The sequence below is a fragment of the Astyanax mexicanus genome, chromosome 22 (genome assembly GCF_023375975.1).
Source record: "Astyanax mexicanus isolate ESR-SI-001 chromosome 22, AstMex3_surface, whole genome shotgun sequence".
Classification (NCBI taxonomy): domain Eukaryota; kingdom Metazoa; phylum Chordata; class Actinopteri; order Characiformes; family Acestrorhamphidae; genus Astyanax; species Astyanax mexicanus.
The window spans coordinates 9,490,162-9,510,858 of NC_064429.1; the positions used below are offsets into that span (position 1 = coordinate 9,490,162).

The 20,697-nt window shown below is 39.8% G+C and overlaps 2 protein-coding genes across 2 annotated transcripts in view; both read left to right on the forward strand.

The window, feature by feature from the left end:
• The first annotated feature begins 1,014 nt into the window (after positions 1–1,014).
• Positions 1,015–16,224, forward strand: gltpa (glycolipid transfer protein a). The gene is made up of 5 exons (XM_007233488.4): positions 1,015–1,264; positions 6,338–6,396; positions 6,581–6,714; positions 10,785–10,935; positions 12,807–16,224. The coding sequence occupies exons 1-5, from the start codon at positions 1,162–1,164 to the stop codon at positions 12,987–12,989; spliced, it is 630 nt and encodes a 209-aa protein (XP_007233550.3). The 5' UTR covers positions 1,015–1,161; the 3' UTR covers positions 12,990–16,224.
• Positions 16,225–17,351: 1,127 nt separating this feature from the next.
• The window catches only part of trpv4 (transient receptor potential cation channel, subfamily V, member 4), a 41,040-nt gene continuing 37,694 nt past the window's right edge, over positions 17,352–20,697 (forward strand). Inside the window, exon 1 of the mRNA XM_049470258.1 lies at positions 17,352–17,617. The gene's annotated coding sequence lies outside the window, so the exon portion shown is untranslated. The remainder of the gene's footprint in view (positions 17,618–20,697) is intronic.

Sequence of the window (20,697 nt, forward strand, 5' to 3'; positions counted from 1 at the left end):
GATTTCCCAAGAAAACACTGCACTGACTTTGGACTTGATAATAAAACACAGTGGATCAACACCAGCAGATGACATGGTTTGGGGGCATTACTGGTGATAGGGGGAACCAGCAACTCTAACTTCTATTTCTAGAAAATAAAGTCTACTTTTGCATTAAATTAAAATAATGAAAGAAAGTAGGGCGATATGGGCGATATGGCTCTAAAATAATATTACAATATTTCAGGGTAATTTTGTGATAGCAATACTTTTTGCAATATGACAAAACATTTAACTAAAAATGAATTATAATAATTTAACAGCCACCAGGAGATCGGCAGTTCAAATCCTGTTCATGTAGCTTGCCATCAGTTGCTGGAGCCCTGAGGGAGCTCAATTGGTCTTGCTCTCTCTGGGTGGACACAGTACATGGTGCTCTTCCCCTCATTACTCCTAGGGTGATGTGGATCAGCACAAGTCTGCGTCTGTGAGCTGGTGTATTAGAACGTCGTTGCGCTTTCCTCCGAACGTTAGTGCTGTGATGCTACTGGGCAATGCTGCATCAGCAGCAGTTCGAAAAGAGGCGGAGTCTGACTTCACATGTGTCGGAGGAGGCGTGGGCTGGTCTTCACCCTTCTTGTGTTGGGGCATCACTAGTGACAGGGGAGTTTTAATGAGTGAGTTGGGCGGAAAATGGGAAAAAAAATGGAAATATATAAATAATATAAATACTATATATATATATAAAAATTTCCAAAATGTATCTCTAAAAGTCCTATTTCTCAATAATATAATTTAGTATTTAATATAGTAATATAGTTTAAGTATTTAGAAAAATAAAGAAAATTGTATATGTGACTAATCGCTAATTCTAGTCAAATACACTAAATGTACAAAATAAAAATTTCTACAAAACTTTCACTAAATAATGTTTATTCAAATTAACCCTGCTCTCTGATTGGCCAATCAAGCGCCTGTTGAGAAGTGGGCGTGAGGTTTCGATACGTTCCGCCGGGTGGGCGTGGCCTCCCGCTCCAATCCGGCCGTTGATTCAGCGGAGAGTTCAGTAGGTCTCTCGCCGGGTTTGGAGCTCTGATCTCGGCTGCGCTGCTCCGCCGCTTCGCTGGTAAATTTGAATGTTAGCGGGTCTGTGAACAGCACCGGTTCCTTCTCCCCGCGGCCATGGCTCTCCTCATGGAGCACCAGTTCAAGCAGCTGCCGGCGGACAGGCAGGTCGAGACCAGGCCGTTCCTGGAGGCCGTTTCCTACCTGCCGCCCTTCTTCGGTGAGTTTCGGCTCCAGCCTTCGGCTTGTTTCGGTATTAGTTTGAGGAAAAAACGGCGTGTTTTAGCCTGAATCTCTTAGTTAAAGACTTGGGTTTTAGTTTAAACACAGTTTTAAGGCGGTAAATACTTCATTAAGTTCTCTGACTAACTTTAAAGTTGGCTTGTTTATCAACTTGTCCGTTCCACCTTAAATGGTGCAGCGGTTACACGTAACATCTGTACCATTTAAGGTGGAAGGGGAAAGGTTAACAAACAAGTCTATAAAGTTGGTTAGCCAATGGTCCGTTTAACTATTTAAAATACAAGCCTAAATAACTTAAATTAAGCTTAGTTTAAATCTATAAATCTTACTTGAACTTCACTGACAAGTTAGCTTGTTTTTCCTAATGATCAGTTCCACCTTAATTGGTGCTTAGGGTACGCTAAACAGCTAAGTCATTTAAGGTGGAACGGATACTTAAAAAAAACAATCTTAGGTCAAATAACTTAACTTCAGCTTAGTTTTAATCTGTAAATATTACCTGAACTTCACAGTCAAACAGCTGAACCTGTTAAGGTGGAACGGACAAGTTGCAAAAAAAAAGCTTCAACTTTGTCAAATTAACTTCTAAAAATTAAAAAGGTCAAAGTAGACTAATTTCTTTGCTAATGTACTCAAAATATATATGTATGTATATATATATATATATATATATATATATATATATATATATATGTACCATAAATTAAACCACACTATTTATGCAATAGCAATATTCTTTGTGATATGAAAAACACTGTATCTATTATATTCATTATTACTAATTACAATAACATTCTGTTGTAGCAAAATTATTTAGTTTAAATAAAACAGTTTTGAACATTCAGTAAAAACAAAGAAACTAAACTTTTGTCTATTTCTTTAGTAAACAATGGTAACTTAACAGGACAAACTTCTTAAACTGTATTAAATACTGATGTAATAAGATAATGACATAACAAAGTAATTAATAATAATTAATAAATAATATTTATACTATTAGCTGGTGATTGGTCCAGTGGTCCTGCTGAAAGAAGAACTGTGATCAGTATCAGCCCCAAAAACAGTGATCGGTCCATCTCTATTTTTTGGTACTAGTGATCTGTATCCCGCCTCTCCCGTTGGTTTGGGGGTTTTCTCCATCAGTCTGGATGGATGGAGGGCAGGTTTTTCCGCTGCTGCAGGTTCTGGGATGGATCTGCTGGAGGTGATAGGAGATCTGTGGAGTGCGGGTCATTATTTGGTGTGGGGTGTAATCTGTTTTCTGGGTCTGGTTTCCGTGTTCGGTCTCGGCGGATGAAAACATTCTGCATGCATAATTTAATCAGCTCTCCGCTCTGAGTTGAGGAAATTGATTGGTGCCGGGTCGGGTTTCTGCGGTCCATTCACGGCCGGACCGGGACGCCGGGGGCGGCTTTGTTCGGAGCCCCGATCTTTCATGAATATGATAAACGGTCTGTAATGAGCTCCACCGGACAGATTAGACGCCGGAACTTTCTGTCTCTGACCTTATTGTGTCAGCGTTCAGGAGAACGGGCTGGAGCAGGACGGAAAATATGGGTATGAAGATCGGTTTGGTCCGGTTTGGTCTTGGAGTCACACTATGAGAAAATGACTTTATTGAAATTGATTGTAAATAATTAAATTGGTTATTCATGGCTGCTGTGGTGTCAGTATTGATAACAAAAAAGGGCCACAAAAGATCCGTTTGACCAGAGGTATTTACTGTGTGATCTTTCTGACCAATCACAGCTCTGGATATAGAGTCTGGGAGTGTATTTCAGTATCTGTATCGGATCGATTTCGCCTAAACCAGCCTGAATTTACTCTGTTTCGGATCGATTTCGCCCAAACCAGCCTGAATTTACTCTGTATTGGATCGATTTTGCCTAAACCAGCCTTGTTTTTCTCTGTATCGGATAGATTTTGCCTAAACCAGCCTGAATTTACTCTGTATTGGATCGATTTGGCCTAAACCAGCCTGAATTAACTCTGTATTAGATCAATTTCACCTAAACCAGCCTGATTTTACTCTGAGTAGGATCGATTTTGCCTAAACCAGCCTGAATTTACTCTGTATCGGATCGATTTCGCCTAAACCAGCCTGAACTTTACTCTTTATCGGATTGGAAAGAAAGTTGTTTGTATCAAACAGGCTCTAAGAACCAGCAGTGTCTGTCTGTAAACAGTCAAAACTATCAGTGTGTGTTTATTACAGCTACACAACTTACTTCTTCTCAACCCTGAGGGACAAACACACCCCACCCCCACACTACACTACACAACCCCACCCTTGCAGACCTGCTCTTATAATAACAAACACAGATAACACTGTTTACCCCCCAATATACACCTCTATTTATTAATCCATTCATATAAAGCTGAACTGCGTCATCTGCTGGTGTTGTTCCACTGTGTTTTATCATTTTCCAGCAGGATTTGGCACGCTGCCTCAACTGCCGAAAGTACCAATTGGTCTTACAGTAAATAGTATTCTAATTTTCTGAGACACTGATTTTTGTTTTTTTAATTACCCTTTTATTATCAGGACTGGATTAGTTTCTCAGGGGGACGCCTATGAAAAATAATTCACACTTCTTCTCAGTGATAAAACTCCTCTATCTGGACTGCAATTGAAAAAACAGGATGACCAGTGAGTTTTCAGAGAAAAACAGTAGATAATTCAGCCTGTAATTTTCTCAGAGGACGTCTGAGAAAACACACACAGGATTGTTCTGGATGGGAATAAAATCACAGAGGATAAAAATTACCCAGAACCCCCTGAGAAACTAATCCCGTCCAGATAGAGCTATTGACTGTAAGCCATAATCATCAACAATAAAAGTAATAAAACACTTTAAATAGATCACTCTGTGTGTTTAATAAATCTATATAATATAGGAGGTTCACATTTTCAACTGATATACTGAAATAAAGTAACTTTTCTATGATATTATATTTTTTTAGATGCACTAGTAAATTACCTTAAATGCTGAATTATATATTTAGAAGAGTGCTAACAGGCTAATTGATCTGTGTGTGTGTGCTGACCCCCTGTTTGTTTGTTTGTTTGGTGATAAATCAGTCACACAGCTGGGCTGTGTTCTCAGTGTGTGAGGATGAGGATGAGTAAAGAGGGGTTTTGTTATTTGAGAGAACAGAGGAGAGAATTCCCCCGGTTTCTGACCTCACTATACACACACTGTTCAGAGTGAGGGGTGAGGGGTGAATTTGGTGAGTTTGTTTGTATGCATGCATATTTATAACCCCAGGATACAGGGTTGGTTGAGGACACTTCTGTGATAAACACAGTATTATGAAGAAATGTACACTGATAATTGTTAACCGCTGATAAGGTGCACTTTCATCTGATATATTAGCCACATAACGCTAATTACCACAGCTAAGAACAAACACTGTCTCTGCTGCTCCATGCTAAGCTGTTTACACACGCATTGTGTGCAGCGTTCACTGCTCACAGCCGTGTGACTCCGCTTATTACGTGTACATCTGTGCCAGACAGCTCTGACCAATCAGAGGAGACAATGTGCTTGCGTGGTTTATTGGTGCGCATTTTGGTGCATTTAGGTTTATGCCTGTGTGAAACCAAACCAAACTGTGTTTTGAATGCTTTGGGTTCTTTTACTAGTGGGAGAATTTCACCCCTTTCTTTTATAACTAAAGGATTACACTGAAAAACAAGGAGTAAGGGTATAAAAGAGAAATGGGATTGAGTCTTAGATAGCAATTTAAATGGATATTTTTGTGTTTTTGTCATCGACTTCCCCTTTAACCACGCTGACAGCCTGTCTGATGCTGGTATCATGGGTTTCCCTCCCAGGTGAACTAATCACCCTAACACACCTCACCTGAGGAGCTAATAAGGGGAGGAGCTTCAGCTTCAGGTGTGTAGAAGAAGAGGGCGTGTCCCCTGTGTATGCTGGCTCAGCTCCTAGTTTATGAGCTTTCATGGTGTTTAAGGACAAACACTGCCGTACTGTGTGAGTGAGTTACACCAGAGCATTCAAACATTAAGAGCTGAATTAAAAATATATAAAAAATAATAACCAAACTCATGACTGGAGCACAGACAGCCTGTGGACACGACACAGATCCACAGGATGGATGGGAAAAGAGACAGTCCAGTTTATCTACTCAGCTGTAAAAACTCAGAACTCCAGTCTAATACAATACTACACTTTAAATTAAGATTTCTATATATGATCTAATTTGATAACCTTAATCATAAATCATATTATTTATCATTAATAGCTCAAATGTGTTTGTTTTTTTTGAAGTATTGAAACATTTTTTTTTTTATAAACATTTCCTAACCTTTTAAAAAACACTTTTATTGTGGTAGTTTCTGCCTCTGCTGAGTGATAACTGATTATTGATAATCAGAGCAGGAGCAGTGTGTTATACACTCCTCTTTGGAAAGAGGAGTGGGACGAATTATCGATACAGCAATATAGTAATATATAGATTTCATTTGAGATACGTTATCTATCAATTTGTGGAGCGAAATATCCATGTCCATATATTTTTTTTTCATTAATATGTTTATATATATATTTTTTTCTGTAAGCTTATATTACACATGTGTGATTTTAATGTAGAGTAGTTGTCTTTAGCAGCTACTATTTATGCCAGTTTAGGCTATTTAACAACACTGGAAATTTTTTTTAAGCTACACTTGGAAGAGTTGCAGTCAGTGTTTGTGTGGTAAAGAGATATAAGTAAGCTAAGATATGTGCTTTGTTGTCCATTGTTTCATATTGGTTGTTAAATTCTGTAAAAGTGACAGCAATAAATCCATAATTCCTGGTATTCTGCTGTCTAAGCGTTGGCTTTATTATCAGTGGTTCTTAGATATTTAGTTAGATTTGTTTTATGCCAGGAAGAATCCCATAGAGCAGAATTAGTGTTCTCCTTCAAGCGTGGTGAGCTCTGCTGGTTTTCTGCTGGTCTGCATGTTTTGCTCGTATCACTCCCCTACTAATTAGCAAAAATAATTTAATGTATTTAAAGTATTTTTTTTCTTTCTCCTCAGACTGCCTCGGATCCACTGTTTTTGCTCCTGTGAAGGCCGACATTGCTGGAAACATCACGGTAAGTGCAGCATGGTACTGTTAAACTGCACAACCAAGCATAATAATATAGACCGCTAATACAGTCCACATCCGAGCCAGGCAGCCACAGGCTGTAGAATGATAATCAGTTGATTTTAAGGGTTGTAGTGAAGTAGTATTTGTTTCTCATCTAATAACATTTACGTTCATCTTTCCGTATCCAGAAAATCAAGGCGGTGTACGACACGAACCCGGGTCGCTTTAAGACCCTGCAGCAGATTCTGGAGGCGGAGAAGGAGATGCACGGAGCCGAGTGGCCCAAAGTAGGAGCTACGCTTTCCCTCATGTGGCTCAAGAGGTGAGCTGATTGGACAGTTATAGGTTGGGAGTGACAAATTTCCTCACTACTAAAAAAAACCCACTACTTGGGGAAAAACCCACCCAAGATGGCGGCGCGTTAACACGCAGCGGCCGCTCCGGGTCCGTTAAATGGTGCTTTTGTGTTACTATTTGTCGTTTTTTCCATTTATTTCCTGCAAATATGTGCATCGGAACACCCGTGCACATGTTCTACCACCGCCAGACCCTGCTACAGTGGAGAAATCAGCCAGAAAACACGCTACCGGACGAGGTTCTGCAGACGCTACTTGAGCTTAGCCTGCTAAGAGACCCAGGCCGCCAGCCCGCGGTGTTTCCTGACGCCGGAGCCCAGCGGAAGTGCCATCGCAAGCGGTGCGAGCGTAAGCGCGGAAAGAGAGCCGGGATCCGCGCGAGGCTAAAGGCTAGTCCTAGCCGGCCGGCTATACCATCGCTCTTTCTGGCAAACGTCTGTTCCCTTGACAATAAACTGGACTACATCCGACTCCAGCGAACAACCCAGCATGAGTTCAGAGACTGCTGTGTTTTGTTTTTTGTGGAATCGTGGCTGAACGACAACATTCCGGACAGCGCCATTCAGCTAGCCGGGCTAACCACGTTCAGAGCGGATAGGAGCGCGGCTCTATCCGGGAAGACCCGCAGTGGAGTGTTTACATCAACACGGAATGGTGTAACAACGCTGTGACTGTCGCCAAACACTGCTCTCCGCTGGTGGAGTTCCTGATAGTCAAGTGCAGACCTTTTTATTTAGTACGGGAGTTCTCCGCCGTGCTAATAGCTGCTGTCTACATCCCACCCAGCGCTAGCATTGGTGCTAATGCTAAAGAGGCTCTGTGTGAACTCTATCGGTCTATCAGCGATCTGCAGAACAAACACCCAGACGGACTGTTTATTATCGCCGGAGATTTCAACCACGCAAATCTCAAGTCAGTGCTCCCTAAATTCCATCAACATGTGGACTTTGCAACGAGAGGAGCGAGCGCGCTGGATCTTGTTTACACCAACATCCCCAGCGCGTACCGGGCAGAGCCCCGCCCCCACCTCGCTTTCTCGGACCACATGTGTGTTTGGCTGACTCCAACATACACACCACTCATCAGACGCTCCAGACCAGTTCAGAAGCAGGTGAAAATCTGGCCGGCAGGCTCCATCTCTGCCCTTCAGGACTGTTTTGAGTGCACTGCATGGGACATGTTTAGGGAGGCTGCTACTGAAGGCGATTCTGTTGATTTGGAGGAGTATGCAGCATCAGTCACTGGCTACATCAGCAAGTGTATTGATGATGTCACTGTCTCCAAGACCATCACTACACGCCCAAACCAGAAGCCTTGGATGACTGCTGAGGTACGTGCGCTGCTGAGGACCCGCGACTCCGCCTTCAGAGTGGGTGACAAGGTGGCCCTGAGGAAAGCGAGAGCCGACCTGTCAAGAGCCATCAGAGAGGCAAAGCGCGCACACGCCCAGAGAATCCACAGCCACTTCAAGGACACGGGTGATGCGCGGCGTATGTGGCAGGGCATCCAGGCAATCACCAACTACAGGACAATGCCACCGTCCTGTGAACGTGATGCCTCCCTCCCTGATGCCCTGAACAACTTTTATGCACGGTTTGAGGCACAAAACAACACGATGGCGAGAAAGACCATGCCCAAGCCGGACGAGCAGGTGTTGTTCCTGACTGCAGTGGATGTGAGGAACACTCTGCGCAGAGTCAACCCACGAAAAGCTGCAGGACCAGACAACATCCCCGGCAGAGTGCTCAGGGAGTGCGCAGACCAGCTGACAGATGTTCTCACGGACATCTTCAACATCTCCCTGTGCAGCGCCACTGTCCCAACGTGCCTCAAGTCCACCACCATCGTTCCCGTGCCGAAGAAGTCCACAGTGTCCTGCCTCAATGACTACCGTCCCGTTGCACTTACACCCATCATCATGAAGTGCTTCGAGAGGCTAGTCATGAGGAACATCAAGACACGACTGCCCTCTTCACTGGACCCCCTGCAGTTTGCGTATCGTCCCAATCGCTCCACGGACGATGCCATCACCACCACCCTTCATCTCTCCCTCACCCACCTGGAGAAGAAGGACACTTACGTCAGAATGCTGTTTATAGACTTCAGTTCAGCATTCAACACCATCATCCCACAGAACCTCATCAGGAAGCTAAGCTCGCTCGGCCTCAACACCCCCCTCTGCAACTGGATCCTGGACTTTCTGACGGGGAGACCCCAGTCAGTCCGGTTAGGGGGCAGCACCTCCAGCACCATCACACTGAACACTGGGGCCCCCCAGGGCAGTGTCCTGAGTCCTCTGCTGTTCACCCTGCTGACTCATGACTGTGCTGCAAAACACAGTTCTAACAGCTTTATCAAGTTCGCCGATGATACAACCGTGCTGGGTCTCATCACCAAAGGCGACGAGTCAGCATACAGAGAGGAGGTGCAGCAGCTGACAGACTGGTGTACAGTCAACAACCTTCACCTGAATGTGGACAAGACAAAGGAAATGGTTGTTGACTTCAGGAGAGCACAACACACCCACTCTCCACTCAACATCGACAGGTCCTCTGTGGAGATTGTTAAGAGCACCAAGTTCCTTGGTGTCCACTTAGCAGATAACCTCACCTGGACCCTGAACACCAGCTCTACAGCCAAGAAAGCCCAGCAGCATCTCTACTTCCTCTGGAAGCTGAGAAAGGCCCGTCTCCCTCCACCCATCCTCACACTCTTCTATAGAGGGACCATTGAGAGCATCCTGAGCAGCTGCATCACTGCCTGGTTTGGGACCTGCACCGTCTCTGACCGCAAGACCCTCCAGCGTATTGTGAGGACAGCTGAGAGGATCATCGGCGTCTCTCTCCCCTCCATCACGGACATTTACACCACCCGCAGCATCCGCAAAGCAACCAGCATTGTGAATGACCCCACCCATCCCTCACACAAACTGTTCTCCCTCCTGCCTTCGGGAAGAAGGTACCGCAGCATCCGGTCCAGCACGACCAGATTCTGCAACAGCTTCTACCCCCAAGCCATCAGACTCCTCAACTGCAGAGACTGAACTGATGGTTTTTCTGTACATGCACACACACTCTTACCCCACTTACCCCAGAAAATGGAAAGCACTAAAAACCCTACTACCTCACTAGACTCTATTGCACACTGTGTAATAGAGGTAATTACTACCTCACTGGTCTTTTTTGCACACTGCATAATTTGCACACTGTCTTGTTATTTATTATTCGTTGTCTGTATTGTGTTGTATTGTCTGTCTGCACTTTTGTACTGTTGCACTATTGTTCTGTCTACACTGTGTTTATGTGCACCATGGTCCCTGGAGGAACGTTGTTTCGTTTCACTGTGTACTCTGTATATAGCTGAAATGACAATAAAAAAACACTTTGACTTTGACTTTGACTATTCCACAGCCAACTGTCAGTGATATTATAACACAGTGGAAGAGATTGGGAACAAAAATAACAGAGCTGAGGAGCATAGTGCACAGAGTTCACCCACTTTCTGCAGAGTCGCTATACATCACTACAGCCTTTCTGACTGCATTGTGCCAAGAGTAAAGTTTGGTAGAGGGGGGATCATTATGATTATGGTGTGAGGTTGTTTTTCTGGAGTTGTGCTCGGCTCCTTAGTTCCAGTAAAATAAACTGAAATTGGACAATTTCATGCTCCCATTTTTGCGGGAACAGTTTGGGGACTGCCACTTCCTGTTCCTGTTCCTCTAAAGACATGGATGAGGGAGTAACTGTGTGGAAGAAACTGTAAGCCAGAATGTGAGCCAGTCCTTTTCGTCCAACATCAGTGTCTGACCTCACAAATGCTATTTCAGTCGAATGGTCAAAAAATTCCAAAAAAGACATAAACACACTCCTAAACCTTGTGGAAAGCCTTTTACAGAAGAGTTGAAGCCGGAAATATCAGTTAATGAGTTTATATATTATATTAAACCCTATATATTAATAATAGAATGCAACTCAAGTATTAGAATGTAAGTAGATTATGGAATTATAAGGTTATCTCTCCTGTTTTTTATTTTCAGAGGTCTGCGGTTTATTCAGGTGCTCCTCCAGAGTTTAGTTGACGGTGAGAAAGACGAGAACAACCCCAACCTGATCAGAGTCAACGTCACCAAGGCCTACGAGATCGCCCTGAAGAAATACCACGGCTGGCTGGTGCAGAAGCTCTTTACGGTAAGATCCTGTTCAGCATTAATGCTAATAGAAGACTGCTTGTTTCTGAATAATGATGCAGAACAGGGACTACCTGTGTGATAATGGGCATCAATAATACAGATGCATCTCAGAAGAATGTAGAATATCATTGAAAAGTTACTATTTCATTAATTCAGTTAAAAAAAAACTTTTATAGCGGTGGATTTCATTTTCCAGCAGGACTTGGCACACGTCCCACACTGCCAAATGTACCAATTACCAATATTCTTATGTAGTATACTAATTTTATGAGACACTGATTTTTGGGTTTTCATTGGCTTTAAACCATAATCATTAACAATAAAATAAATAAACGCTTAAAATAGATCACTCTGTGTGTTTAATACATCTATATAATATATGAGTTTCACATTTTGAAGTGAATGACTGAAATTTTTAATAATATTCAAATTTTTATGTATGTATTAGGATATAAACTTTGCCAGATTTCTCCAGGCGTCAATGATCCAACATGTCACTCTATATAATTGAAATAAATAAACAATACTGGCCTTTTGTATTGAGCAAGCTTTAGCATATATATGATTAAATTTGCCTTATGTGACGTTACACGTTTTAAAAGTTTAATTTTGGTCTGATTTCGCTTGTAAATGTCTGTCTGTACTTTTTAACTGAGGCTGTGACCGAAATGGCTCCCTACTCCCTCATTAGTGTTGCGCTATGTAGGGAGATACTAATAAGTTCACTAATTAGTGGTAAAACAGGAGTGAATTCGGACACTAACTCATCATTATCATGCGCCAGCACCGTTTGCATAAACACACACAGGTGAGAGAGGGCTGAGTCGTGTTTAAAACTCCATAAACACACTGAACTGAGCTCTGAATTAAAGTTACTAAAGCTCTGAGCTGATCATGACGTTATTTATCTGCTTGTTATATTTACGCTGTTTTAAAGATGATCCTCACATTACTGAACTACATGGAGAAAACCTTAAAAATAGCAGCGTACACCGGCTCGCTCTGTTGCCAGATTGGGTGGTATCATGCCAAATGTCGGTGTTATAGTTAGGCAGTGTTATAGTTAGATATCTAACCCTGCAGAGACAGAGCTTTTAGTCCTGCTGATGGAAATTTGAAGTTGTGTTTATGTTCGTTATTATATGTGAGTAAGTAATTTCATTCTTTCATTGCTTGCAAGGTTGTTTTTATGTACTGTTTTTACGTTTTTGTTTCGTGTGTCCAATGATACAAGGCAAAAAACACATAATACAAATATGCAGATAAACTCATTTAAATATATTTTTTGTAACCGTGATATTTAAGATATTTATGATATTTTAGTTAAGATCATGTTGGAATAAGCCCTGTAATATTGTTAATATGACGAATATCAGCTGTTTGGGTGGTTTTCTCAGTAAATTTGTGGATTTGAAACACGTTTTACCCTGTGAATTGGTTTTATCTGAATCCCATTGTAACAATCTGGCAACCCTGGTGGCTCGCTGTCTGCTCCATTTCTTCGGCTGTCTGTTGCTTAGTAGCGAGACCCGCAATGCATTTTGGGACACATTCAGCTCGCTCAGTAAGCAGCGAAGTTTACTATAAATCATGATGCATTATGGGAGTTTTTAGTGCCCTCAAAATCACGTTCGAATCCCCCCTTAAGATTCGGACACTCAAAGAAAAATGGCTGACATACTCAATAGTGCCCTAACTAGTAAAAAGTGAGCCATTTCGGTCACAGCCTAAATCTATAGAAAAGAAACCTGCCGCAGGGGGGCGCTGCAGTGAACACATTCTCCCTGTTAACTTTTTTTTTTAATTATTAATGGTTGTGTCTTTTTAATTTTTTTTTTATTGAATGATTTTCTGCTTTCTGTCCGCTAGGCGGCGCTGTACGCGGCTCCATACAAGTCAGACTTCCTCAAAGCTCTCTCTAAAGGCCGGGAGGTGAAGGAGGAGGACTGCCTGGAAAAAGTGCGTCAGTTCCTGGTGAACTACACGGCCACCATCGACGCCATCTACGAGATGTTCACCAAGATGAACGCTGAGCTGGATTATAAAGCGTGATGATCCCTCTCTCCTCATCAAACTGCTCTCTGATTGGACCAAAGCTGCTTTCTGTGGGACCACTGGATGAGCGCGTGCTCTATTTGGACCAATCAGCGTCCATCAAACCCTCAGTTTCTCCATGTTCTTTTGAGTTTTGTTTGTTCGTTTTTGTTTGTGGACGGCTGGAGTGCTCTGCTGTGGTCTCCAGGGTCTGCAGTGTTCAGGGGTTTCAGCGGGAACCTCAGGACGAAGCTGTGTGTGTTGTAGAGTATGCTGTGTCTATATCAGTGGTCTAGAACCGTCCAGAAATGATCTAGAACTACATCAATACTTGTGACTGAATTAAACCAGACTAGCCCACAAACACGTCCAGTACTGACCTTCTAAAACCTAAAAACGAGAAACTAATGACTTTTAAAATTATTTAAAGGAGAACTCTGGTGTAAAATAGATTTTTGGTGTAGTAAAACATGATGATGGAGTACTAATAGCTCACCTCCACTCTCCAAATATCACACTTAGTAGGTACACTCATTGACAAAAACACAAATAACGCATCAACATATAAAGATTTCTTCTTCTTCATGTTTGAATTTAATGAAATGATTATGTGATTACAATATTGGAGTAAAAGTTTAAGGTTATTAGCAAGTGGTCCACAGTCACACTCTAAAAACTAAATAAATTGACAATATTACACCCACAGACATGTTCTAGATCTACACTGTAAATTCTAGAACCTCTCTGACTGTTTAAAACCTATACCAATAATTCTACAGCAACAATCCTTCAATTATACAATAAGTTGTAGAGTGACGAGAATCATTTTAGAGCAATAATTCTAGACACCAATTCTCTAAAAACATTGATCATTCTAGAGGGACCACAATAATTCTAGAACTATACCGACAATTCTAGAGTAGTACAGAATTCTAGAGTGACAAAAATCATTTTAAAGCAACAACCATAGTTCAGATCAATAGCAATAATTCTGAAATAACAACAATTCTAGAGCAAAATCAATAATTCCAGACTTTTACCATTAAATTGTAGAGCCACCGCAATTCTCAAAACAACAATGGTAATTTTAAAGGGACAACAATAATTAGTATAGTATAATACCACTATACTGACAGTTCTAGAGCATTACAGAATTCTACAGCTTCAACAATTCTAGAACAATGCTGATAATTTCTAGAGCAACAAAAAATCATTATAGAGCAACAACCACAGTCCAGATCAATACCAATGATTCTGAACAACAATTTTAGAGCAAAAACAATCATTCCAGAATTCTAGAATTATACCTGAAAGTCTAGAGCCAAGAGAATTCTCTTAAAATACAACAGTAATACTGCCACTATACTGGCAGTTAAATCAGTACAGAATTCTAGAACCTCACTGATTCTAGAACAATACCAATCATTCTAGAGTGACAAGAATCATTTTAGAGCAACATCCAAAGTCCAGATCAATAACAATGATTCTAGGATAACAACAATAATTCTAGACATATATCAATATTTCTAGAGCAAAAACAATAAACCTTAGTCCACACTGTGTCACACTCTAGAACCTTACTGACATTTTCAGAACTAAATTGACAATATTACACCCACAGACACGTTCTAGATCTACACTGTTCATTCTAGAACCTATACTGATATTTTTTACAGCAACGATCCTACAACTATAAACCAAGTTCTTAATCAACAATGTAACTCTAGAACTATCCCAGTAGCTTCTGGATGCATTACAGTGCTTATAGAACTACACACTGACAATTCTAGAGCTACAACCATTTCAGAATCCACGACTGTACCAACACTTCTCAAACTCTGCTGAAGATTATAGAGCTACACTGATGATTCTATACACACACTGATCATTTTCCAGATCTATACAGATTGTTCTATTTTGATAATTCTATGGAATTGAATAATTATGCACATTCTCTTTAATGCAACTCTTTATAGGGCTCAAGCTTAGAAACTGTTTCTTAAATGTTTTTACGCTTTAGAGTAATTTATTGTATATGTAAATGAATGTGTGATCTTAAAAAAAAAAACGGATGGCGTAAGGAAATTCCTTCTTACAGAAATTTAGCTTTTATCTTTAATTCTAACACTTTTTAGCTTTAAAGTTTGTTTCTTATCAGAAGGTTTGTGGGAGGGGTCTTTATAAATGCTGCTGTAGACGCAATAAAATCTTACTGACTGATGTTAAAGCACAAGGTTGGTGAAAATATATATTTTTTATTTTAGTCAGTCTGTGAGATCATTTTAGAACAAGGTCGACCATTGTGGAGTGATGACAGTAATTCTAGAAATATGGCAGCAGTTCCAGAACTGTGGATATAATTCTACAACTTATGGCAGCCATTCTAGCCATTCCATTCTCTGGCATTTCTAGAACTAGGGAGATAATTCTAAAACTATGGAGCTAATTCTAGAACTATGGCGGCCATTGTGGAGTGATGACAGTAATTCTAGAACTACAGTGGCATTTCTAGAACTATGAAGATAATTCTAGAACTGTGGAGATCATTCTAGAACTAGTGTGACCATTCTAGAGTGGCAACAGTAATTCTAGAATTATGGAGATAACTCCAGAACTCTGGCGCCCATTCTAGAGTTACGACAGTGATTCTAGGATTTCGGCAGCAATTCTAGAACTATGGAGAAAATTCTAAAACTATGGAGCTAATTCTAGAACTATGGCGGCCATTGTAGAGTGACGACAGTAATTCTAGAACTAAAGAGATAATTCTACAACTATGGAGATCATTCTAGAACCATGACTATAATATAGTGTGTGTTTGTGTTTACAGCGTATGATTTAAGGTGTGTTGTGCCTCTGAACCAAAGTGTAAAATCACCTGATCCGTACCTGAGTTTAGTTTATTTGATGTTGATTAGATATGCTGGTGTTTTCTGATTTCTCTGGGTGTTTCTCTGATGCAGTTTAATTTGATTAATTATTTTATTTTATTTTATCTGTTGATTGTGGCCTTAACTAGAATTTCTAATCTGTTTGCCTCTCACTTTTAATCAGGGACTGCATGTTTTTGTGAGTGTGTAGAAGTGTGCGACTGTGTGAGTGTGTGCGTAAGCGAGTGTGTGTGTGAGAGGGTGTGTGATGATTCTAATGGGGTTTTTATGTGTTAAAATGTGAATAAGCTTCTGCACTGAAAGTATCCAGGTTCTGAAACTGATTTGTATGAAGAATAAAGAATAAATCTACACTGACTCTACTTTTTAAACTCAGTCTGAATTCATGCTTTTCAATTTTATTATTCATTTCATTTATTTTATTTTATGCATATGTTTGTTCTTTTTTTTAAATTAGTACCTCACCAAGTCAAGCTGTACTAGAACTGTGCCGATACACTGAACATTTGAGAACTATACTAATAACCCTAAATCATCAACAATGATTCTAGAACTGTATAGAAAATATATTATTAGAATTATATGGATAATTCTACATTCTACAACTACTACACTCATTCTACACTTAACCTGATTGGTCTAGAATTATACTAATAATTATAGATCTATACTGATCATTTTAGAATTACACTGATACTCCATTATAATGATATATGTATGCAGTTCCTCTCACAGCCAGGCGGGGGCGCGGCCGCCCACAGATTGTAGCCTCTATTCCAGTTTAATAATCAGACCTGAAAATATAAATCCAGGTGTGCAAAATTTGTATATAAAATAACCTTTAATCAAATGAATCCGCCTGACCCCTTCACTGTAATTAGTTTATTCTCCGTCTGTTTTACACCTTTAAACACCTTTATTTTTATCACTTTATCCTGTAATGTATTGGTATGTGCAGTAAAGGACACAGTCCTAAAAAGCAGAGCATTTTTAAACCTTTAGACTAAAGAAATATATGAACGCTAATTTATCCATGATATATATATGACATTATTTAATGCTTGAAATAACTTTTTTCCTCAAAAGTTTAAGTTCTATTGAAATACTGAATTTTATTTTTTAAATAAATTTATTTTATAAAAATATATACTGTTTTTCTTACCTTAACTTTCATTTTAGATTTTTGTCAAATTTTGAATTATCTTACTATAGTGACTTTTATTTTAGATCTTGAAATAAACACTTTCCCCCTGAAAAATCTTACCTTATGTTTACTTTTTTTATTTTTTGTTTTACTTTTTTACGGACCTGGAATATAAGTCATTGTATTCTAGATATAGCAACATTTTAGTATGTGGAGAAAATAAGTTATTCTGAGATAATAAAGATTTTTTTCCACAGCTCCTCCTCCTCTAGAGGTACACACACACACACACACACGCACACACACGCACACACACGGGCGCGCGCTGTGTTAGGTGAGGTGGAGCTCTGCAGCTGGGAGTAGTAGTCAGTAGTTTGTAGTTTGGGTTGGTGAAGCTCCCGATCGGCTGGACTCCACAAGTTTTGCTCTCAGAACCAGAACCACCAAACTACTGAACCACTGAACAGAACCGCCGATAAACCGGATTAAAACCGGATTAAACTCTGAGAACTTTCACTAAGGAATCACCGCAGGACCAACTCCAGCTTCACTCAACTCACTTATAATATACCCACTACTACTTATCTACTGATCTACTGCTGCTGCTACTGGTGAGACCTGTCTCTCTCTCTCTCTCTCTCTCTCTCTCTGTCTGTCTCTCTCTCTCTGTCTCTTCTGTCTGTCTATCACGCTATGTATTTATCTGTCTGTCTATCTGTCTGTGTCTTTCTCTCTCTCTTTCTCTCTGTCTGTGTCTCTGTCTGTCTCTCTCTCTCTGTATCTCTGTCTGTCTCTCTGTTTGTTTATCTGGGGGAGTCAAACTGATTTAAGGTAATATTTGTGAGACTGAATGAGCAAATCTATACAAATCTGGATAAATCTGTAAAGTTTAGGGTAACCACTGTGATTTTTTCCTTTTTTATATTTAAAGGATGCCATTAACAGTAGCATAAAGGTATCCAAAATCAGTGTGTAAGACTGGTGGAGGAAGACATGATGCCAAGATGCATGAAAAAAAACACCAGGGTTATTCCACCAAATATTGATTTCTGAACTCTTAAAACTTTATGAACATGAACTTGTTTTCTTTTCATTGTTTGAGATCTGAAAGCTCTGCATCTTTTTTGTTATTTGTAAATTTTGTTATTTGTTTATCTGTAAATAAATGCTCTAAATGACGATATTTTTATTTGTAATTTGGGAGAAATGTTTTCTGTAGTTTATAGAATAAAACAGCAATTTTTATACTAAAATATATACTTGTATATAAGGTATACACTTGTAACTTGTATTTTACTCATTTAGAGTGTCACAAATTTGACATCATGGAACTTAGTATTAGCATTAGGCAATATGGACCTAAATGTATATGATATTTCAATATATTTTGCGATATCAATATTTCTTATAAAAAAACACTGAAATTTGATTAATATACTACTGTAGCAAAGTAAATGTTAAAGTTTTAATTGGTATAACTGTTTTAAACATTTAGTATAAACACTACCACCACCAGTATTAAAATACTAAGAATCGTGTATAATACTATATGGCACACCCTGCACTGAGAATATAGTACGATTTCATCTATATCAACCTATAATAAATATGAATATATAGTCATTTCTAATATAGTTTACATGAAAAAGGCCAACAAACCAGAGTAAATTACGGGAAACCGTGTGCTCCAGCTGTGGTGAATGACCTCAGTGTGGTGGGTTTATGGAGCAGCTGGATCTATTTATAAAAGACCTTTCTATTTTTGGGGTCCCCTGGTTGATGTGAGGTTCGGGGCAGGTTCCTGTGAGGGGGTCGGTGCTGTCCATCACATGTGGTCAGGGCTGGAGGTGGCTGGACGGAGCACAGCAGCTCACTGACTCACTGACTCGTTCCCACAGTCCTGAACCTCAGAGTCACTGCAGGACAGAGCAGAGACCGAAAGGGGGCAGAGACTGATGGGGTGGGGGGGTGGGGGGGTGGGGGGTTCATCTCTGGGGGGGCTGAGGAATGTCCTGCAGGGCATGGATGGAACGGGTCTTCATCCAGTTTGAAGTTTTGTACCTTCAGATCTCAGATATATAGAGTTTAATGACCTGAAATATCAGAAGATTAGCATTAGCCACGGCTGCCTGTTTTCTTCATATCTGTAGAGTTGGTTAGCATGACTAGCATGGAGCACGGTATAACTTTTCAATATGTTAATATCGCACAGCTAGCTTTATATCTAAAGACCAAAGTAGTATATAGACATCAAACACACATCATATCAAACAGCAGTGCATTGGCTTTAATCTGTCATCAGCTATCAGCAAGTAATCCAGCTGGGAAAAAAGGGTTAGAGAATGGTCATACCTCAATATGCTTTCGAAAAAATATATGCTATATGATACAATGAAGACCATAATAAAGTATAAAGTTTCTTTGTAACAACAAAAACACAGCAAACATATATAAAAAACATATTTAAATAAAATATGTGTAACTGTCAATTTATGTAATGACTCCGTAAACTGCACAGGATGATGTGGTTGGAGAAGATGAAATAAATTTGGCAATCATGATGTTTCTACAATTATGATTTTAGTAAAAAACGTCATTAGCCATCAGCAAGTAATCCAGCTGTGAAAAATGGTTAGCATGATCAGGGCAGCTGTGTGGTAGGGCTGCGCGATATAACTAAAAACTAATATCTTATATATGTATACAATGCTATACAATGTTATCAAAACCTTAATAAAGGGTAATGTTCAGTGTACAAATATCAGTTTATCTCATATAAACACATTTAAAAAGAGTATATAACTATGAATTTATGTAATGACTAAAGTAATATTAAAGTATGGTCTCTGTATAAAATGTTCCAATTCTTTTCCAGTTAATCAATATTAATGATATGTTGTCCAATCCAAGTGTGTGTTTTATTCTTACATAAAATATCCTGAGCACTGTTAGCTTTTATTTAGCATTATATGAGATAATGAGTTGGTTATTTAAACTTAATTGATATTTGAAGAATATAAAAATGTATTTTTCCCACACTTTAATCCAGCTTCCAGCTCGAGAGCACAGCATTACTTTACTGGTGAACAGCAGTTACCCTTGCAGCTCCAGTATAAAAGCCTGTACGCTTGTTTTTATAGCGTATCGACTCTCCAGCGTCTGGGTTTTGTCTGTATGTTGAGTTTGCGTATTGGAGAGATTATGGTAAGGAAAGGAAAAGCTGGATGCTTGTTTTGGCCATCTTGTTTAAAGTAAATGTAAAGCTCAGATCAGGAACCGGTAACGTAATTCCACAGAGTCCCCTGAGCTAATTCTCCTCTAACCGTGAGAATCTATCCCACAGTACACAAATAAACCTGTGGGATATGTAGGTGGGGTCTAATGTGTTGAATACGGGTGTCGATTTAATTGGCATGAACTGAATAAGCAGATATATGTTAATGTTTTTTGTTTAAGTATGAATGCTGGTGATCTTCAGGCCCTCAGGCGGCACTGCATAAAAAAAAAACACTACATTACATTATTAATTAACTACATTATTAATTAAAATTGGACTGCTAAGGTAAATGTATTATTAGAATAACACTGCTAAATTATTACTAGTATTTAGCTGCTGTGTTAAATTGATGAATAGCATAGCAATGCAGAGGTACATTTAACGTTAAAACAGCATTGCTGAGGTAAATGCATG